An 18,319-nucleotide genomic window follows, 5' to 3' on the forward strand; every position below is an offset into this window, starting at 1 on the left:
GGGTAGTCAGTGAGTAGGACAACCCACTAGAATATACAACTGACTCAGCACCTCTTGCTCTATAACACACTGCCTACAGATGGTTTATACAATATACTCAGCTCCTCTAACAAGATAACTGCAACTAGTACAATTATTAGTATCCAGCACAGCTCCTCACATCACTAGCCTCTGGTATATAGAGGCTCAAGCTTGACATTGCACCAATAAAACGTCCTTGCTACAGCTGAATACAAGACACAGGAAAGCAGTTGTCACCACTGTATAACAACAGACCGGCAGTGACTGAAGGGGCCACACACTTCAGAGGAAACCAAAAGTTTGTTATTTTTAACATTTTTTTTTTCAGACAACCCCTTTAAATAACTTAAATTGCATCTTTAGACCACCAGGGACAAATGGTACAAAACTGGACAAACCCTTTAATTGTGACAAATAGATAAAGTTCATAAAATGACTTAATATTTCCAGTTTTAACCCCACTTTTTCTGATATCTGCATGCCAGATATCAGCTTCTTGGCCAAATCCTAGTAAATAGAAACCTATTCTTGCATATTCATTACTTTCTTTCACTTTCTGTCATGTTCTGAATTGGTTTAAAGGGAACCCATCATCAGCAATTGGCCTAACGCTACCAGAATTTTGACAAGCAGCATAACACCATCTAGTTTGTTTCTTTTAAGGCCCAATGTTTCATCCAGAAAATGAACTTTAAAGTGAGCTGTAAATTGGTTGTATAAAGTCAAGGAGGAGGAGCTTAACACAGACTTCTAGAAACCCTAAACCACCTACCAATTGTTCAGTGCTAAAAATCGCCTTGTGTTCCAGCTATTATAAGTATAGATTTGTTTTAATTACCTAGAAATGGGTCCAATAAGCACAGTAATTCAATGAAGCTGGAGCAGTACACCCTGGCTTTAATGTGTAAGTGCTGTACCCACGGTGTATGCCCAATAGTACCGGGGAGTAGTACGCCATATTCACTGTACAGGCACCCCTGAAACAATGCAAGTAAAAAAGGTTTTATATTTTAATAGCGGGCACAGGGAGACAAACTAAATGTTGATTTGGGACACTTAACCACCCACAGGTCTTTATGGACATATGGTTGAGTTTTCAGGTGTCCTTTGTACAATAGAAACTTCTGGATAGCTCAGCTCCTCCTGCTCTGTAACATGCAGCTTGGACATACAATCGGCTTGGCTCCTCCTACTATATAACATGCTGCCTGTAGATCTGACACTCCTTTTAAATGGGACAGGTTAATAGTCATGCGCTGTATAATATAGTGATGACTATTATATAAATGTGCAGTACTAATCCTCAATAGCTGGGGCAGAGAACTGATGTCTATTCCATCAAGTGACATAGCGTCCCCTCTCAATATGGCGCCTGCCCAGGAACTGCATGCCTGGTCCATGATGGATACAACTCAGATCATGGATTACTGTATTAGTTTCAGCGGCAATAGCCAGTAGAATAGTTCAGTAACTAGAGCAGTATACAGGACATTACTATTTAGACCTGACTGGCAGGTATTCCTAGTACTACAGCATCACTGGCTGCACCCCTAAGAGGTCTAAAATTGGACTACCCTTACTCACAACCAAAATTTGATTGTTAAGCTCCAGACTAAAGTTGTTTTTAATCTAAACTTGGCCAAACCAGCTCATTTGAATGGATGGCATACAGAGCTATAAATATCTGCAGCATGTGAATATACATTTCTGCTTTACATCACCAGTGAAATATCACATATTGTAAATGGGGTGTAGCACCAGCACTGCACGGGGCACAGTTGCGTCACTGTTTGCCCACTAAGAAAGGCACGTCAGCATTCAGCATTCATGATCTCCTCTCATTACAAAATACTCGCTCTAAAGTTTATGTAAAAGTTCATTATATACAAAGCAAATTTTATGTACATTAACAAAGTGCTGAATCCTGCAGCCTCCTTACATTAAAAAAACTTACCACTGCTAAAAATTCATTAAAAACAAGAACCTTCGGCATTGTCTTCTACGGCCGATATACAGAGCTCATTCTACCTTTTCACAGCCATACGTAGTAGAGAGCGCAGGAGGAACAGTCTATGTAGAATAGCCGCAGGAGGTTCTGCTCCCAGAGAAGTCCGCTGCTGGAAGCGGGAGATTGAAATGTTTACGTCGGAATTCTGGATATCCTCCGACTGCCACAATGGACTCTCTGGACTCTTTAGAATTTTATCCGGACGGTCAATAACAGGCGTTCGCAAGTGACCTGCAAGACATGGCTTATTAGTTAACACATGTAGGAACACACTTCTCATAATAAAGCAGTGCTAAATACAGGGTTGCTGGGATTCAGCCCCCCTTTTCCTCCAGTAGAGGACATCCTACAGCAGGCAGCAAGGCTTTTACTATAGACGTGGGTGTCATACTGTCATACTGGGTAACATACACCCTATAGGTTACACACCAAAGAGAACCACTGTCCCCCTGTCACTTACACACAAGTGGCCATGATCCCTTGTTTGTTGCTCTGTCATTTGAGCCACTGTGTCCTGCCCTCTAGCTGCACCTGTGATGCTGGGCTGAACCATCATAGGATTGATGGCAAAGAGGATTTGTTTTTTTTGTTTTTTTATAAATTTTTTATTTTTCAAAAATTTCCATTAAATATAATTCACAGCAAATATAACTTATATCGGTCATACGATGCTCTGATCTAGTATAGTCAACTTTATCATCCAAAAATATTAAACTGGTGGTCTAAGCGAGACTATCAACTGGCCCAAATGGACTATTCAGGTATTGTCAGAAGTTATTGGCAAAGTAACTGCAGACAGTAAATAATGTTAATAGACGCAACTACTAACACAGATATAATGGTGCGACTGTCTGACAGCACAGAAAACACCAAATCTCATTATTACATCGTTCTGACACAACAAGAAACCGTTGTTACGCTTTAGAGCAACCCACCCCTCCCCCCAATCCCCCATGCCCACCCCTGCACCGATGGAGGAATCACCACCCAAAACAAAAGAAAAAAGAAGAGAAAAAAATAAATAAATAAAAAATAGGAATTAACAAAGAGGTATCATCGGGTCATATTTGAACTGTTCTCCACTCCAACCAACAATCAGATTCATTCTTATCTCTTAGGTTCCCTTCCATAGAACCTCCCAGAGGGGTTGTTTCAAAATTCATCATTCTTTCAACTAATATATGCCATTCTTTTATTTTGGGGGTGTTTCCCCCTTTCCAATTTCTTATCAATAACAGTCTCCCGTTAAAAAGTAATTTGTGCACTAAGAGGCTTTTCACCTTAGACATCCCTGAAGCTGGAATAAGTCCCAAAATAGCCACTGAAGCATCAAAAGCTAAGTTAATTTCCAATCTCTCCGTGATGCACTCATATATCTCCATCCAGAGTTTTTTTTATCTTAATGCAATTCCATAAAATGTGTGTAATGTCTGCTCCCTCCTCCTGACATCTATTGCATCTCGAGTTGTCTCTCAATTTGGCCTTATACAGAATATCTGGGGAGTAATAGATTCTGTAAAGAATATTTAATTGAATTAGTCTATGGTTCAAGTTCTTTGAAGTATATTTTACTAGTGTACCGCAGACCTTTGCCCATTTATTTTGGCTGGGATGTGTAAGGTTCTTCTCTACCTCTATCATTATTCCTCTATATATTCTTGATAAGTTTTTTGGGGCATTAACCAGAGTGAGAATAAAAAGACATTAAACCACAGTTCTCCACTTTGAAATAATCCTTGTTAGTTTCTGCTCCAACTGCATGTCTCAGTCGGATGTAGTTAAAATAATCGTTGTCTTTTAGTTGATGGCCCTTTTTCAATTTGTCGAAGGACACTAATAAACCCTCGTGAAATAAATCAGGAATATACCTTAAGCCCCTGTTTCTCCAAAATTGTGAATCTATTTTACATAGTTCTGTAATGTGCTCATTGTGCCACAAAGGAGAAAAGATAATGGAACCCTGAGTTCCTAAAAGGGTTCTAAACCATTTCCATGTGTTGTGAATCAAATTCGTGATTGGAAGTTTCTCTCCCTTCTCTTTCGTCAACCTTCCAGACTCTAATAGTGTAAATATATTATTTCCTATATTATTAAACTTTTTCAGCAGCTCCTTAAACACTGCCGAGTTTCTACTTTCCCCTATGAATTGCAATTGTGATGAAAGAAAATAGTGAAAGGGGGATGGGAAAGAAACCCCTCCCCTATCTTTATCTTTACAAAAAAAAACTCTATTTTTAATCGGATCCTGGTTCTCCCCCAAATTAAATCATTAAATATCCTTCGTAGCAACCTAAACCATCTATCTTCGATCCAACAAGGACTATTTGATAAAATGTATAGTATTTGCGGGAGGCAGATAATTTTCGCTAAGGCGATCCGATCTGCTCTACTAAGAGGTAATTTATTCCATATTTTAATTTTATTTCTAATTTTTCCAATCAGGGGTGAGAGATTAAGTTCGGCATATTCCATAACCTTTGGACTAATTTTTAATCCCAAATATTCAAAAGTCTCGCCTGGGTTCAGAATACGGAGTTCCCCTACCTGTTCCAAATTAGATTTATCCAATTCACATAGGGTCGACTTTTTCCAATTAATCTCCAGTCCTGAGATAAATTTGAACTCGTCTAATATCCCCATTGTTAGAGGGACAGATTTCTCAGAATTTCTTAAATGTAATAAGATGTCGTCAGCATATAAAAGTATTTTGTCGTCTACCCCACCACACCCACACCCCTCTATCTCCTTGATTTTAAAATAAAAATGTAATCATAGCAAACAGGAGGCTTCCCTGCAGGGTTTAATTTGTGTCATGCTTATAGTTCATTTTCACTCCTTATCTGGCTGTAATGTCAGGGTCAGCACCAGGTTTCAGTAGGCACCTGGGCTGCAGAGCCTCAGTGGGCCCTTTTGCAGTGAACTCACGTCGCAGCATTTAAAAGTCATAAACTAAAATAGTAAGTTTGAATTTTCTTTCTATCCCCTACAGTCATTTCTATGTGACCATTGTAAACCTCTTCAATGTCAGAGAGAAGGGGCTGTGTTAAGATAATCTTCTCTGAAAGCATCCATTTAGCAGAAGGCAGTGTCAGAGAAGCTACTGTGTTAGATTAGTGAGATAACACTGCACAGTCACCACAAAGCTGACAGCCACACATGCTGAAGAGCAGGATTACTTCACAATGCACCGACGTCAAGTATGCAACTTTTATATTTTAGGTTCTCAACCCCTTGCCACAAAACATGTACAAATAATACTTTGGTGGGCATCGAGGCTGAGCCCTCTCCATGAAGCCTGGGTGTTACTGCATAGATCGCAGGGGCTAACCCTGCAAATGCCAGCAGTGAGTGAGTGCTTCCAATTTGCCAGAGTTTGTCACTCCCTTCTATGTCATAAAGGAGCGCCAATCCCTGGCAAAATACTTGCTCTCACTCACTGCCAGAATTTGAAGGTTTAGTGCGAGCGATTTGTGAAGCGAGCACCCAGAGGGTTCAACATGCGAGGGGTCCTCTTGCAGTCCAGGGCATTAAGACACCAAGAACTGTCATTTCATTCCATCAGTATCACTGTCTGTGGCACACCGTTACAGATCAGTAGCAAATTCAGGAGCTCTTTCACCCCCCCAGAGTTAAAATACCCTAGGGTGGTGATGGCGAATCTATTGCGGACCAAACTCCATGTAGCCATCTCAAAGTACTAACACAGCAATTTAGCTCAATATTATAGAAAGGACATATAATAAGGCCACGTGGTGACCACCACCATTACATCAACAAACACCATCACTGATAATAAACACAGACCACTATGAAAAGGACAATATTACAATTCTACCAGGAGCAAATAGTGATTAATCTTACCAGCATACAGTGACCATAGTCCTGACCAGAGGCCAGGACTGAGCGACTATGATGCAGGTATCCTGCTCATGGCCCAAATCTAACTGAGGCCTAAGCCACATGTGGTGAATAAAAAGTAGATGGACACTTGGAAGGACTAGGGAATCAGATTTAGAGGGGTCAGTAGGGTAAAGTGGGTATTGTGGCACAGGAAAGCAAAGTTAAGGGAACCGGTCAGGTGTATTTGGGACCAAATTGCCAAGTGAAGGCGGCCACATGAAAAGTCCAAATGTTCATGCTTTCCTCGGTCCACAGAAGTCCCTGAAGTCTCAATCAAAATTTAAAAAACGTATTCCTAGTGGTTAACCACATACTGGTGATCAAAATATAATAATTGTTATTCCCCGGCGTATAACACCGTAACAGAAAATAGCAAACAAAGTCGAAATTTTTTTTTCCATTTTGAAAAATATAAAAAAACTTCAACATAAAGTGATCAAAAGTCCTCGAAACTGTAGCATTGTTGAAAACAACGAATTATGAAAAAAGTTATTTGCGCCAGAAGACAGCAAAATGAAGAATTTTTTTGTACAGGAGGTTTTAATTTTTATAAAATGTATGAAAACATAAAACCTACCGTATATACTCGAGTATAAGCGACCCGAATCCCCAAATTTTACACACTGTTTTTTTCTTGACTGTACTATGAGCCAAGGTGAGATTTTTCAGCACATTTTTTGTGCTGAAAAACTTGGCTTATACTCAAGTATATAAATTTGGTTTCCCCTTTGTTGTATCGACCCAAAGAATGAAGTAGACATGTCAATTGGGGCACAAAATAAAACCCAAGCCCACAAGAAAATATTGCAAATGCTTTTTTCACCATTTTCACTGCATTTGGATTTTTTTTCCCGCTTCCCACTACACGGCATGGAATATTAAATAGTCACTACAAAGTGCAATTTGTTATGCAGAAAACAAGCCCTCACACAGCTCTGTACATGGTAAAATAAATAAGTTATGGATTTTTGAAGGTGGGGAGTAAAAATGGAACTGCAAAAAGGCCGCGGCAAAAATGAAAATGGCCATTGGCAGGAAGGTGTTAATACTACTTTGGGGTCCTGGAAAAGTAATCTCCGAAGATAAACGACCCTGTGGTACTCAGGTTCTCAGGTAGGCCGTGAAGTGTTACTGCTGATCGCAGCACATCCTGGGCTATCCAGGGCTGCCTCGAGTCCATCAACCTGTCTGGCAAACTCTGTGCTGGAGTGACTACCTGGGCCCACACTAATTGCTCTGGGCCCAAACCCTAACACCAAGTTTTAAAGGTGTTGTACCAGCTATTAACTGCAGTTCAGCTTCCATTTATCTTAATTGGAGCCAAGTTGCAGCAATTCTGTTCATCAACAACACCAAGGAAAGGACGATTTACAATGCCAAGAGTGTTTTTAGATGCCCTGAATTACAGACGAGATTCTGTAGTTTTGTTCTTAAGCAAAATTTGTATGTAAGTCGGAACAGGTATATTTGGTAAATGTAAAGCCAGATTAATTTTTTTTTTTTGTCCCCGAGGCAAGTGGATTTTCACAAGTTTGGGTTGTCAATAAAGCTTCATTACAGGCACCTTTGGTAGCCTCCAGGTCTGTCCAAGTCAAGTGTTACTTGAGCACTGCCTGTATATCCCCCATTAGTTATCCTCTCTGCACTGTGCCAGACATATTGCCCACTGCCTTAGGCCCACCATACACACGATTGTCTAAGGGATATAAATACCTTCCCATAGATGGGTATGGTCCCCGCAAAAAAAAATAACAATAATGGAGCTTGCTCTATCTTTGGCCATTACAAACACAATTTTCTATGGAGAGGGCAGGGGTCATCAGCGCCCTATGCTAGTGTATGCATGAGCCTTAAGTCGCTTTCACCCTCCGTATTCTGCATCAATATTTATAAACCAAAACCATAAAGCAGATTTACCCGGAGGACACATGTATGCACAGTTTATATTATAAATACGCAAGAACTAAAACTATCAAAACAGCTACAAAAGAAAGGTCTAATGAGTCGCATAGCTCCAGGACACATCTACCTGTTATCACAGTCTGTAAACTCAGGCACAGGGTGATTATATGATGCAGCATTTCATCCCATCTTTCCCACTCAGGACCCTGCAAAATAAAGCGCTCATTATTTTATCATGTATAGCCAAGATATGGGGTTTACAACTCGTAACATGTAATGTGAACAAAGGAGGAATAGAATTTTTTTTTCATTACAAAGATCACGGAAGGTATTTGACAATTGCACTTATTTTAATGAAAGTCAACCACAAATCTGATATGAATATTTTTGAAACCAGGAGAAGGCTGCACATTGCAATTGTTTGTAGGTCTGTGTGCATCAGGTGTCATATTTGTGGGATCATTTATTTTACAGCACCACCTTTTGATCATGTAAATGTTTTGTAAATATTTTAAAAGTTTATCTTATGGAATATACAGTATTTTTCGTACTATAAGGCGCACTGGAGTAGAAGGCGCACCATCAATAAATGCCTGCTAAAACGTCTAGGTTCATATATAAGGCGCACCTGATTATAAGGATGAATGACCAGCAGGTGGCAGACCTGTGCACAGTTCAAGCCAGCTGTTGTCTGTAAGTACGGTTCATATATAAGGCGCACTGCACTATAAGGCGCACCTTTGATTTCTGAGAAAATCTAAGGATTTTTAGTGCGCCTTATAGTCCGAAAAATACGGTACTTATTTTGGAACCCCTATTATACTACAATAAAATGTGTTTTAATGCTGTAGTCGGCTACAGCCATGGTTTTTAAAAGGTTAACTATAGCACCACACGCACTAGTTATCGATGGTCCGCTGTGTGAGGTTTCAGATGCCCAGTATGTGAGCCTTCAAAGCAGCCTACTTAGAAAGACTGAAAAATACATTTACATTCCAGGATTGTAGCTGTACATGGAGCACTCAGGTGCACTGCTGCGTAAAATCAGTAGTAAGAGCAGCAAGACATTTCAGCAGGAAGGGAGGAGGGTCTGTAGAGGGTCAGTTTGCAGAGATCAAAACACAACATTGTCAGGACATCCCCCTCTCCAATGATCCAAGTCCAGCTACATAAATGGAATACAAGTTCATTCCTTCAGTACCAACACAAAGGTATGGTTACACAGATCGCAGGGGCTAAATAATAAATGTATGCAGCTTTGTATAGTCAAAACTGCAGCCCGATTGCTTTTTACACGGTCTTGTACTGTAACAACGATAGTCATTAAACAGTTACCTCACTCTCCAGACTTGGTGAAGAATTGGAAATGAAGTACAGTATTTTGCCAAAAGTGAGGGAAGTGTCTGAGGTTTGGAGCAATGGACAACTACGCTGGAAGATTGCCTCCAGGATCTTTGCTCGAAGCAGAGTATTTTCTGTACTGTTAAAAAACCGCTCTCTAAGAAGAAGAAAACCAAAACAAACAAACAAATATATCAATTGCATTTTCCTAGGCTTCCACACTGCACAAATTTGTCTTCTTTTTAGTCTTCCTCAGTGTCTGCCCTAAACCCTCCAACCCCCGCCCCCCCTCCTTCCATGGTGTCACCTCTGGCCAGTTATGAGCCTAAGAGATCACTCAGGGAAGGAGAAGGCAGCCATGCCGACAGCTCAGCCAGTAAGGAGCACACATGCAAGCGGCAGAAGCTAAGCAGATCATTTTTTTTATTAAATACAATTAGAGAACAGTTTTGTTGACCCAAAATAATGCAAATTCATCTTTTATTTTATACGTAGTATAGTTTTTAGGTTTAGCTTAAAAATATGTACATTTTATTTTTCATACTATACATATTGATACTATTTTTTTACTGGAAAAGCTTAAATAAACTGTACCCATCCAAATGGTAGGTGAACGTAACTACCTTTGTCTCCGCGTCTTTAGGACTGTGACATAAGGAAATATGTAATCCGCTATCTTGTTGGAGTTCATTGTAGGAGAGTTATCCACTTCCACGGCTATGGACAGCATACGCTGCAAGAGGAAAACCACCCTGTGCCACAGAAACAAGGGTTAGTATTTTCTCCCCCAAAAAGTGGGAACAATATACACTCGGGGCCAAAAATCCTATAAACTATATGAAACCGATAGAGCGCTAGAGATATATATGTGTGTATGTAAAGCTGAATGTAAGCATTTACTCCACAAATGGCGAATACTAGTCTGAATGTAAATTGACTAATAAGTGAAATAGTACTTCAATATAGTATAGTATTTGAACACAGTTCTTGCCATGTGTCTGAATTGACCTTTTGCCTTAGCATAGACATTGTACAGATCTTTGAATGACAGCTGTAGCTGGACTCTGCAGGACACTTTCCCCTCACTAGACTATCTTTATTATTAGTTGCACATTCCAGCTTTACATAAAGGATTTTGATGACATAAGAGTACACATGATGCCATATGTCACATGTTCTTAGAGATTGTGAGGGGCAGTGCCAGGATTTCACTGTAAGTAATAAACATGATTTGAATGCTCTGGGGGGAATGTGATGGAGCACTAAGCAACATGTGTCACCTGTGTTTGTCTCTACTCCCAGCATCTCCCGGGGATGGTCTGTTTCTCACACCCACAGATAACTGGTCATAGCCATTGCAGCATCACTAGTGCCTAGTGGTATCCAGGCTGGAGGTGCCGCAAGAGGAGATACAGCTGGCCCTGGAGGCAGGTTCTGTATAGTATCCTGCGGATCATTTGTCCATAGTTTGTGGGTCAGTGTTATCCTGCGGAAACATTTTTACTTTCGCCCATACGGTCTCTCCCATCACTACTCTGGGTCACCAAATGGGAGGGCTCCTGAAACATCACACCATCATGTGGGGCAGAGACCCCCAACAACAAGATCCCAAACAGAACCTGGATTTTATTTATTTAACCAACAGGGCACCAAGACATCAAATCCCGATCAGGGGTGTCCTGAGTGTGCCACGAAAACTGAGTTACACATGCTTGTCAACAGACAAGGTGATATTCTCCACTAGTGGTCAGCCACCTGGAGCCCACGGCTCCCAACTATTAGGTCACAACAGCCTACGTTATAGACAGTTTTTAATAAACTATCATCCTGCACTCTAACAAAGTCTGTCAACTAGGAATGTCACTCACTAGAGGTACACTAGCCAAAAGTACATACGTGCCTTTGGCATAACTGCACGCAGAGATCTGACATTTCCATCTGGGTGCATTTTTTTGACAATGAGCTTAAGAAAACCCTATTTCCATAAGAGAAATAAAATGGAATTACCTTTCTTGGTCACTTTGTGAATAGGAATCGGCAATGTGTTCAGGCATCTGTCCCACGGTGTCTATTATCCAATGAATGACTTGTCTGCAACACATTACATCCATCAATAAGACCCCAGACAGTAGAGAACAGCAGACATCGCCATGTGCCAAATCTCTGATCAAGCTACAGTGTTTAATGGGAGAGGCAATAGACTGCACGCAAACAGCATCTGGCAGGTATACAAGTAAATAGGATCTAGTTTCCCTTTATTTACAGGGGTGTACAGGTCCATAGATGACACTTACTTGACATTACAGAAACTCTTGTCACAAGACAGCATTGATTTACAGAGACACCTATGTAGAGCTCTTCTCTGTAAGCAGAGGTGGAAGTCATCATCCAATGTCTGAACCACATACTGGAGGAAAAGGCAACAAGTCTTGTCTACCTAAGCAGAAATTGGATAAATAACCAGCGTTATCCCCAAGTCATCCTCCCTCCCCAAAGTTTAAAACCTCAATTTTTTTCATTAAAAAAAAAGAAGCTTATAGTCTGCATCTGTGCCCCATTTATCCATCTTCCCCTCAAAATTTATGCATACTTTAGAGGATTATAAAATGTATGGCAATGCTAATACCCATTACATAGGTAAGGGTTCAAGGAAAATCCATATATTGCATGAAAATTAAAAGCTTTTTACTCATGAAGAACATTCTTGCTCACAAATAGCCAATAGTAAATGATTCAACAGGTTTTAATAATCACAATGACGTTTTCTCAGCAGATTATAGTAGTTATAGACGGTCATCTTTATAAGATTTAATAAATCTCCCCGTGTGCCTTAATTTGTATTCGGACAACACTCATATCCATGTTGAGGAAGTTTCCAGGGTCTCAAATGTTACCTCCGCCCCCTTGGCGCTTCTTTGGTGGTAAATAAAGAGTGTGCACCTCTACTCTATATGATGCATATATTAATGTTAAAGGGATTGTCCACTTTTAAGTTATACAGCTCTGATTACTATGTGATACTAACGAGCCATGCACCTGTGTGATATCACATGACCATGGACAGATTTCCAGTGGAAGTAAACAGAAGCTTTCTATAGAAGGACAACAAGCAGAGATCTAGTAAACCGTGAGGAATTGATACAGAACATATATTAGAAAATTATACAACTTTTCCTTACATAAACCATACCTATCTGCGGAATGTGGACAATCGCTTTAAAATCTTACTTTTTCTAAAATAAAGTTCCAGCTTCAAGGATTCTATTAAATCCAATTATAGGATTGTCTCAAAGTTCCTAATAGTTACTAGGGAGCAGCACATCACATCAATATATTCAGAACTACTCTAATAAAGCCTCAGCATCTGCTGATTTAGGACATAACAGAAAAATCCAATGATATAACCCACTGAATTTTTTTGGTGTAATAAAGGTTCTCAAATTTAACACCCAAATTTTACACGAAGTTTAACCCCCTTACTTTGCAACTTTACTCAGTTTTATTGCTGTTGACACACAACAACACACTCAGCTCTTCTGCTACCTCACCTATAAAATACAGTCAGGACTGCTATGCCTCCCCCACCAACTCAGATCCTGAACCTATCTTGTCTGTAGAGCTGCTGCAGGACAGGAAGTGCCTGTTTGTAGTGCACACTTCCTCCTGCCCCTCCCCCTGAAGTACAATAAAAGCGATTCATGCCAGAGGAATCTGGTCGTATCCAGTGACAACCAAAATATAAACACCAGGACCGAGACAGGTTGGAATCTGTCCAAATGCTGTATTTTTGTTAATATTGAATTAGAGTGTTATTTTGTTTTCCTGAGTATAGTCAAGAATCCGGTCTGTGTTGAATACCCCGTTAACTATGTAACAGTGGCAATTACTCTTTGTATCCTTTATCAACTCCTTTATAATAGACACGGCTGCACACATGTAAATGTGCTACAACAAGCAGGTCATGTACATTATGAAGCAACATATTTTACCATACCTGTTTTGTCATCATTTCTGAAAGTAGGTTCCACTCCCATGCCACCGACTCGGAGGTAGCCGGATGTAGCCTAAGAATAGAAGAATAGAGTTCACATCGTTAGATAGATAAGAGTATTATAGCAGCCCAGCAAATACACCTTTGGCCACTTTTTTTCTTTTACTATCTAATGAAGCCACAGGGCAGTCTCCACCCGCTAGATCTACACCACAAGCCTCTCCTAGAAGATCCCCAATATGAGATGTGCAATATGAGTACATAAGCCTTTGAATTAAAATCCACACAACAACATTGTTCATGTGCCCCATGGAGTTCAATTGTCATTGTGGAGGAATTGCACGTAAGCAACTGATAACATATACGATGCATAACAACTAGAGAGTATACTCTGAGGGTGATGCCACACTTCACGTTTTTGGACCATTTTAAAGCCTGCGTTTTCAGTCCATTTAAAATCGCATGCGTTTTTGAATTTTAACCATGTGTCTGGCTGGTATTAATCTGTTTCACAGCTCCCTACACTTCTAGAAATGCAAATAAACAGGTTCGAAGCAGCCAAACGCAGGGTAAACATTCAAATACGCATGCGTTTTTAAACAGACTGAAAACGAAGGCTTTTAAACAGTCCAAAACCACAATGTGTGGCATCACCCTTAGGACGGATTCCTGAATATACCCCAAGAACACAATTCTAATCTAATTCTCCCCTACCTCTGAATCTTCATTAGGATCATGTAGGCATCGTGTCTTGTGGTTTCGTCGTCTGCTCCCAGGAGAACCGCATTGATCACGTGACTGACAAGGTCTTTTGGTGGGGAGTGACTTGCAGATACAAACTCAGACAGGAAATACAATGTGCCTTGGTGGAAGCTTTCATCCTTTGTGTGGTTTACTATGTTCACACGGGTTGACGGCATTGGGACTGGGTGCACGCTCTGAAACAAAGGCAAAGTATGAACCCTGAGCAAAGTCAACCAGCAGAAGGTGCAAAGAAACGTTTCAGCTTCATACTCTAAACTTCTCAACTCTCCTAGTGGACGTCTAGCAAAGATTTCATGTGTAGTCATGGAGCAGAAGCAAGGTTTACATGGTGCAAATGACACTGGCATAAGTCTCCCCAGAACACTACACACATCCCTCAGCTGTTCTTACCTTGCCAAGTCTTAGGGTATGAGGAAACAAATGAGTGACAGGAGGCTTCTTGAAGTATCGCAGCTTGTACAAGAGAGACCTGTTGATTTGGCAGAAGGTGTCTTTCTGCACTGCTGGACATAAGGCTGGAGTGGAGCTAGTGATGTGTGGATCCTGGGTACCCATTTCAGAGAACACACTTTCACAGTCCGAATTGGAAGTGGCTTGATCAGACCAGTCTCTGAATTGTGAAGAATCTACACAAGGAAGTTTCATGTTTTCAGAAGTGAGAAGTGTATCCTTACTTCCAGGAAGGCCGTCATGTGGGTGACTAGAGTCTGTTACACTCCGTGCGGAGTATAGGCTGCTTGTGCTTGTCAAGCTGCTTTCACTTGACAGGTCATCAGATTGCACATCATTGCCATTACAAGATGCTGTACTTATGGGAGAGCTGAGAGCGTCTTCATTTTCAGGGTCCAAGCCTTCAGGTAGAGAAGTGATGGATTCAGATTCTACATTCCCTTGATACAAGTCATGCAATGCATCGTCTTCATGACTGGTCAAGTCTATGACATCATCATCATCGCCAAATACATCACCGCAATCAGTCAGATCAATAACGTCCTGAAAGGTAATGAAACAAGTTGTAAATACTGGTATACAGACTTACCAAGGTCATTATTCATTGCTTCAATGACCCTTCTACAAGGGCTCAGACTCCAAGAACCTGATCAGTATCTGCTATTATAGCCAAGTTCACACAAATCCAAGCTGCTGTGAGCTATAATACCAAATACCGAGAAACTAAACAAAGGCCACGAACTAAAGCCCCTGTGACCTGGGCTCACCCTTTAATTCCAGTTCAACAAAAACTGGTCCCTGCTACTAAGTGCCCCCCACTTCCTGTAACATAGCTTAGGCCAGGGATGCAATCTGCATTCAACAATGGGAATGGAAGGAGGGCAACCAAATTTCCTGTTTGCCAAGTTATTGGCTAAAAGAAAATACTGGCTGGATAAAACCACAGCTGGTTGAGAGACAGACAGGGCTAGTGTGTTACTCAGCACTGCTAAATCATTAACAACTCCCTCAGAAAGGTGGGGGCTGAGAGAGGCTGGACTGTATGAAGAGAAATCAACCTCATGCTGCCCACAGGAATTGTTGAGAGTTGCAAGTCTCTCAGTCATGTATTAGCAGTGACAGTGCGGAGGTGAGGTATACAGACTGCACACTGCAGCTCTCTGCCCCATGACTAACAGAGGTACCCAAAAGTCTTCATTAGAAGAATTATGATTAATCCCATGTATAAAACCATCTACAAAGGTACTGTGTGGTTTGTGGGGAAGTTCTTTGGTGACCAGTTCTCCTTCAATACTTCTAATATCTGATTTTAGAAAGCGGTAGGTAAGGGCAGCCTGTCCAGTAGTGCTCTGTATTTATTATTAAAAACACGTGGGATAAATATTCATTGCTTTTGCTATGGTCACTTGTAGAAGTTCTAACAAAAAAGGTTTTCAATTTACAACATTTTGTAGGAGGGAAACACATAATGTAATAATAATTTTTCTTAAGTTCCTTTAAGGTGAGGACAAAGATTCCTTTTTTTTTTTTTGGCGGGGGTGGGGGGGTGGAGTGGGGAGTATTCTCAGAAATGTGTCAATCCAGAGCTGACAATAGTAGCCATGATGCAGCCATTAGTATTCAGCCACTATCCCTACATTAGGAGGATTAAAAGCCTCCGCTGCCTGTGTAATCTAGCAGCTGCAGAAAGTCTAGGGGGTGGGGAGACCTGCTCTGCTCATTGTAACATCCTGTGAAATTAGAGCATGGAGGGGTTCCGGTAACAACCTCCAGGGCCCTTCAGGCTCATTAGAATAATTCTAGAAGCTGATTTTTAGATGGAAGAAGACCATGTATAACAATTATAAGATTACCGCAGTCATGTTGTCTGGATGTATGAGTAAGTGTCCCTGGTTTATCATGATGGAGCATGATAGTAGACTGGGAAGAAAGCAGGCAGGCGTGTATTAGGGATGTGCAATTACTTACATAACAGCTGGGAGACAACTGTTCCTCCCTGCGGGTGCCCTGAGACCTTCAGCTTGTCCTCCAGGGCCTGAACAATCAACCTGACTGTTTCAGCTCATAAAGAGCATTTATAAAAATAGAAAAGGGGTAAAGGTGGACCCTGCCAGATAAGGAGGCTGCATACATCACAGGATAGGGCAGAAGAGCAGGTGGTGGGGGCATAGAGACGGAGCTACAATACATGGGGCACTTCCACATGTGGTCACAAAAATCATTTAAATTATGAAAATTATATGAAAATTCACGCCGCGATTGAAAACATTGACTATCATTAGGCAAAACTGCCCAACAACTGTACCAGGTGCACTTCTACATTCAGTTTGAGGTTTGGATCATTCAGACAGAACGGATGCTAGGTTCTGGCTCACGCATCCATTGGGTCCTCACCACTTCTGGTCCCGTTAGTAAAGAGCAGAAAGGAGCCACTTTCAGGTTCTCCGCAAGCTTTTAAAAGGGATCCAACTCCTGGATTCACTCGTATAATAACTTACAGGGAATATGACAGAAGACCGGACACGAGCGCTGTATATTCACACGGTACAGGACAATACGGATGAGGACGGAGCACGCAGGGCGCACACCCGGGCATGTAGGAGCTGCTAAACTTTCACTTTCGTCTACACAGAAAACGAAACCGATCTCCAGCCCGGCGCCATAATCGGAACCTGTCCCCGTAACTGCACCGGGGTCCTCCGTGTGACAGCGGGAATGTACACAGCCCCCGCCCTCTCACTTGCGCCCGTCTACACATAGGCTGCCGCCCGTCACGTGACGCCCACCTGAGAGAGCGATGTGCTGCGCCGCCGCTTCCTCCTCAGTTCTCTCTGTAGTCGCTCATCGTCTTCCGATTCCTCTGAAGGGCTGATAACTATGACATCGTCCATGCTGGACTTCCCCGTGACAGGGCGTCATGAGGACGAGCAGGAAGTCTCACCGACCCCCAACTCCATCAGCACCGCCTACTAACCCGTGCCGTGCCCCGCGCACTGCTCATATAGGGCGGGGCGCCGTGTCATTGGACGGGTCATACCACGCCCCCCACGTGTTACTGTAAACGGTGGAGTCCTGACAGTTATTATGTGTGTGCGCGACTGTCACGTTAGAACAAGGTCCTGTGCTATATAATGGCATCACCTCAAAATATAGAGACTGACCCTTACCATTAGGCAGAGCCGGATAGAGGGATCTGGAGGGCCCCCAATCAATACCAGAAAATAAATAATAATACTAAATATTTATATCAAATCACAACCTATGGAGAAACCCACAATTTCCACCTCAGCTGCTGCAGAACCTCATATTACACACCTCATCTGCAGCAGAACCTCATAACACATGCCCCAGCTGCTGCTGCTGACAGCAGGGGATCAAGTGTCCATGGGCCCTGGGCTGGTCACACGACTAGGGCTGCCCCAGCATTCAAGCCAACCTTGTGCCCATGGCCTAATTTTCTTCCACCTGACAACACCACCACAGCCAGTACTGGCCCCTCTTTAATGCAATGTCCACAGCAGAGCTCCCCCTTTACAGAAATGCCCACAGCAGAGCCCCTTTTGATGAAATTTCCACATCAAAGCCACCATTTAAAGGACACCTGTCATCAGGTCTGTGTCACTTGTCCTGTCACCTCTACCTGTTGGAGCAGCTCACAAGGATCCCATCCCAGCCTTTATCTAGTTATTTCATACATTATTCATTGTAAAATCACATATTTTTTATCATGTAAATGAGGCTGGTCACATGGTCAGAGGCAGTGATGTCACCCCTGTTCCCCCTCCCCTCTCCTCCCCCTGCTCATGTCTGTGTGTAATGTATAGTAAAGCATGGCTAGTGTGTGCTGCATCTGCTGACATGCTGCATCCTCCTAATATACAGGCGAGAGACACAGACATCAGCTACACATGAATCTGACATGTTCTGCTGTAACATGGCTG

General features: G+C 41.8%; 1 protein-coding gene across 1 annotated transcript; it reads right to left on the reverse strand.

Annotated features, from left to right (window-relative positions):
• Positions 1-402: 402 nt before the first annotated feature.
• SIMC1 (SUMO interacting motifs containing 1) lies at positions 403-17,393 on the reverse strand. The gene is made up of 10 exons (XM_072146045.1): positions 17,165-17,393; positions 14,319-14,921; positions 13,878-14,101; positions 13,167-13,236; positions 11,467-11,609; positions 11,180-11,263; positions 9,796-9,924; positions 9,167-9,329; positions 7,959-8,037; positions 403-2,260 (listed from the first exon to the last, which is right to left on the reverse strand). Exons 1-10 carry the CDS (start codon positions 17,267-17,269, stop codon positions 2,046-2,048), a joined length of 1,815 nt encoding a protein of 604 aa, XP_072002146.1. The 5' UTR covers positions 17,270-17,393; the 3' UTR covers positions 403-2,045.
• Positions 17,394-18,319: the final 926 nt, after the last annotated feature.

The sequence above is a fragment of the Engystomops pustulosus genome, chromosome 4 (genome assembly GCF_040894005.1).
Source record: "Engystomops pustulosus chromosome 4, aEngPut4.maternal, whole genome shotgun sequence".
Classification (NCBI taxonomy): domain Eukaryota; kingdom Metazoa; phylum Chordata; class Amphibia; order Anura; family Leptodactylidae; genus Engystomops; species Engystomops pustulosus.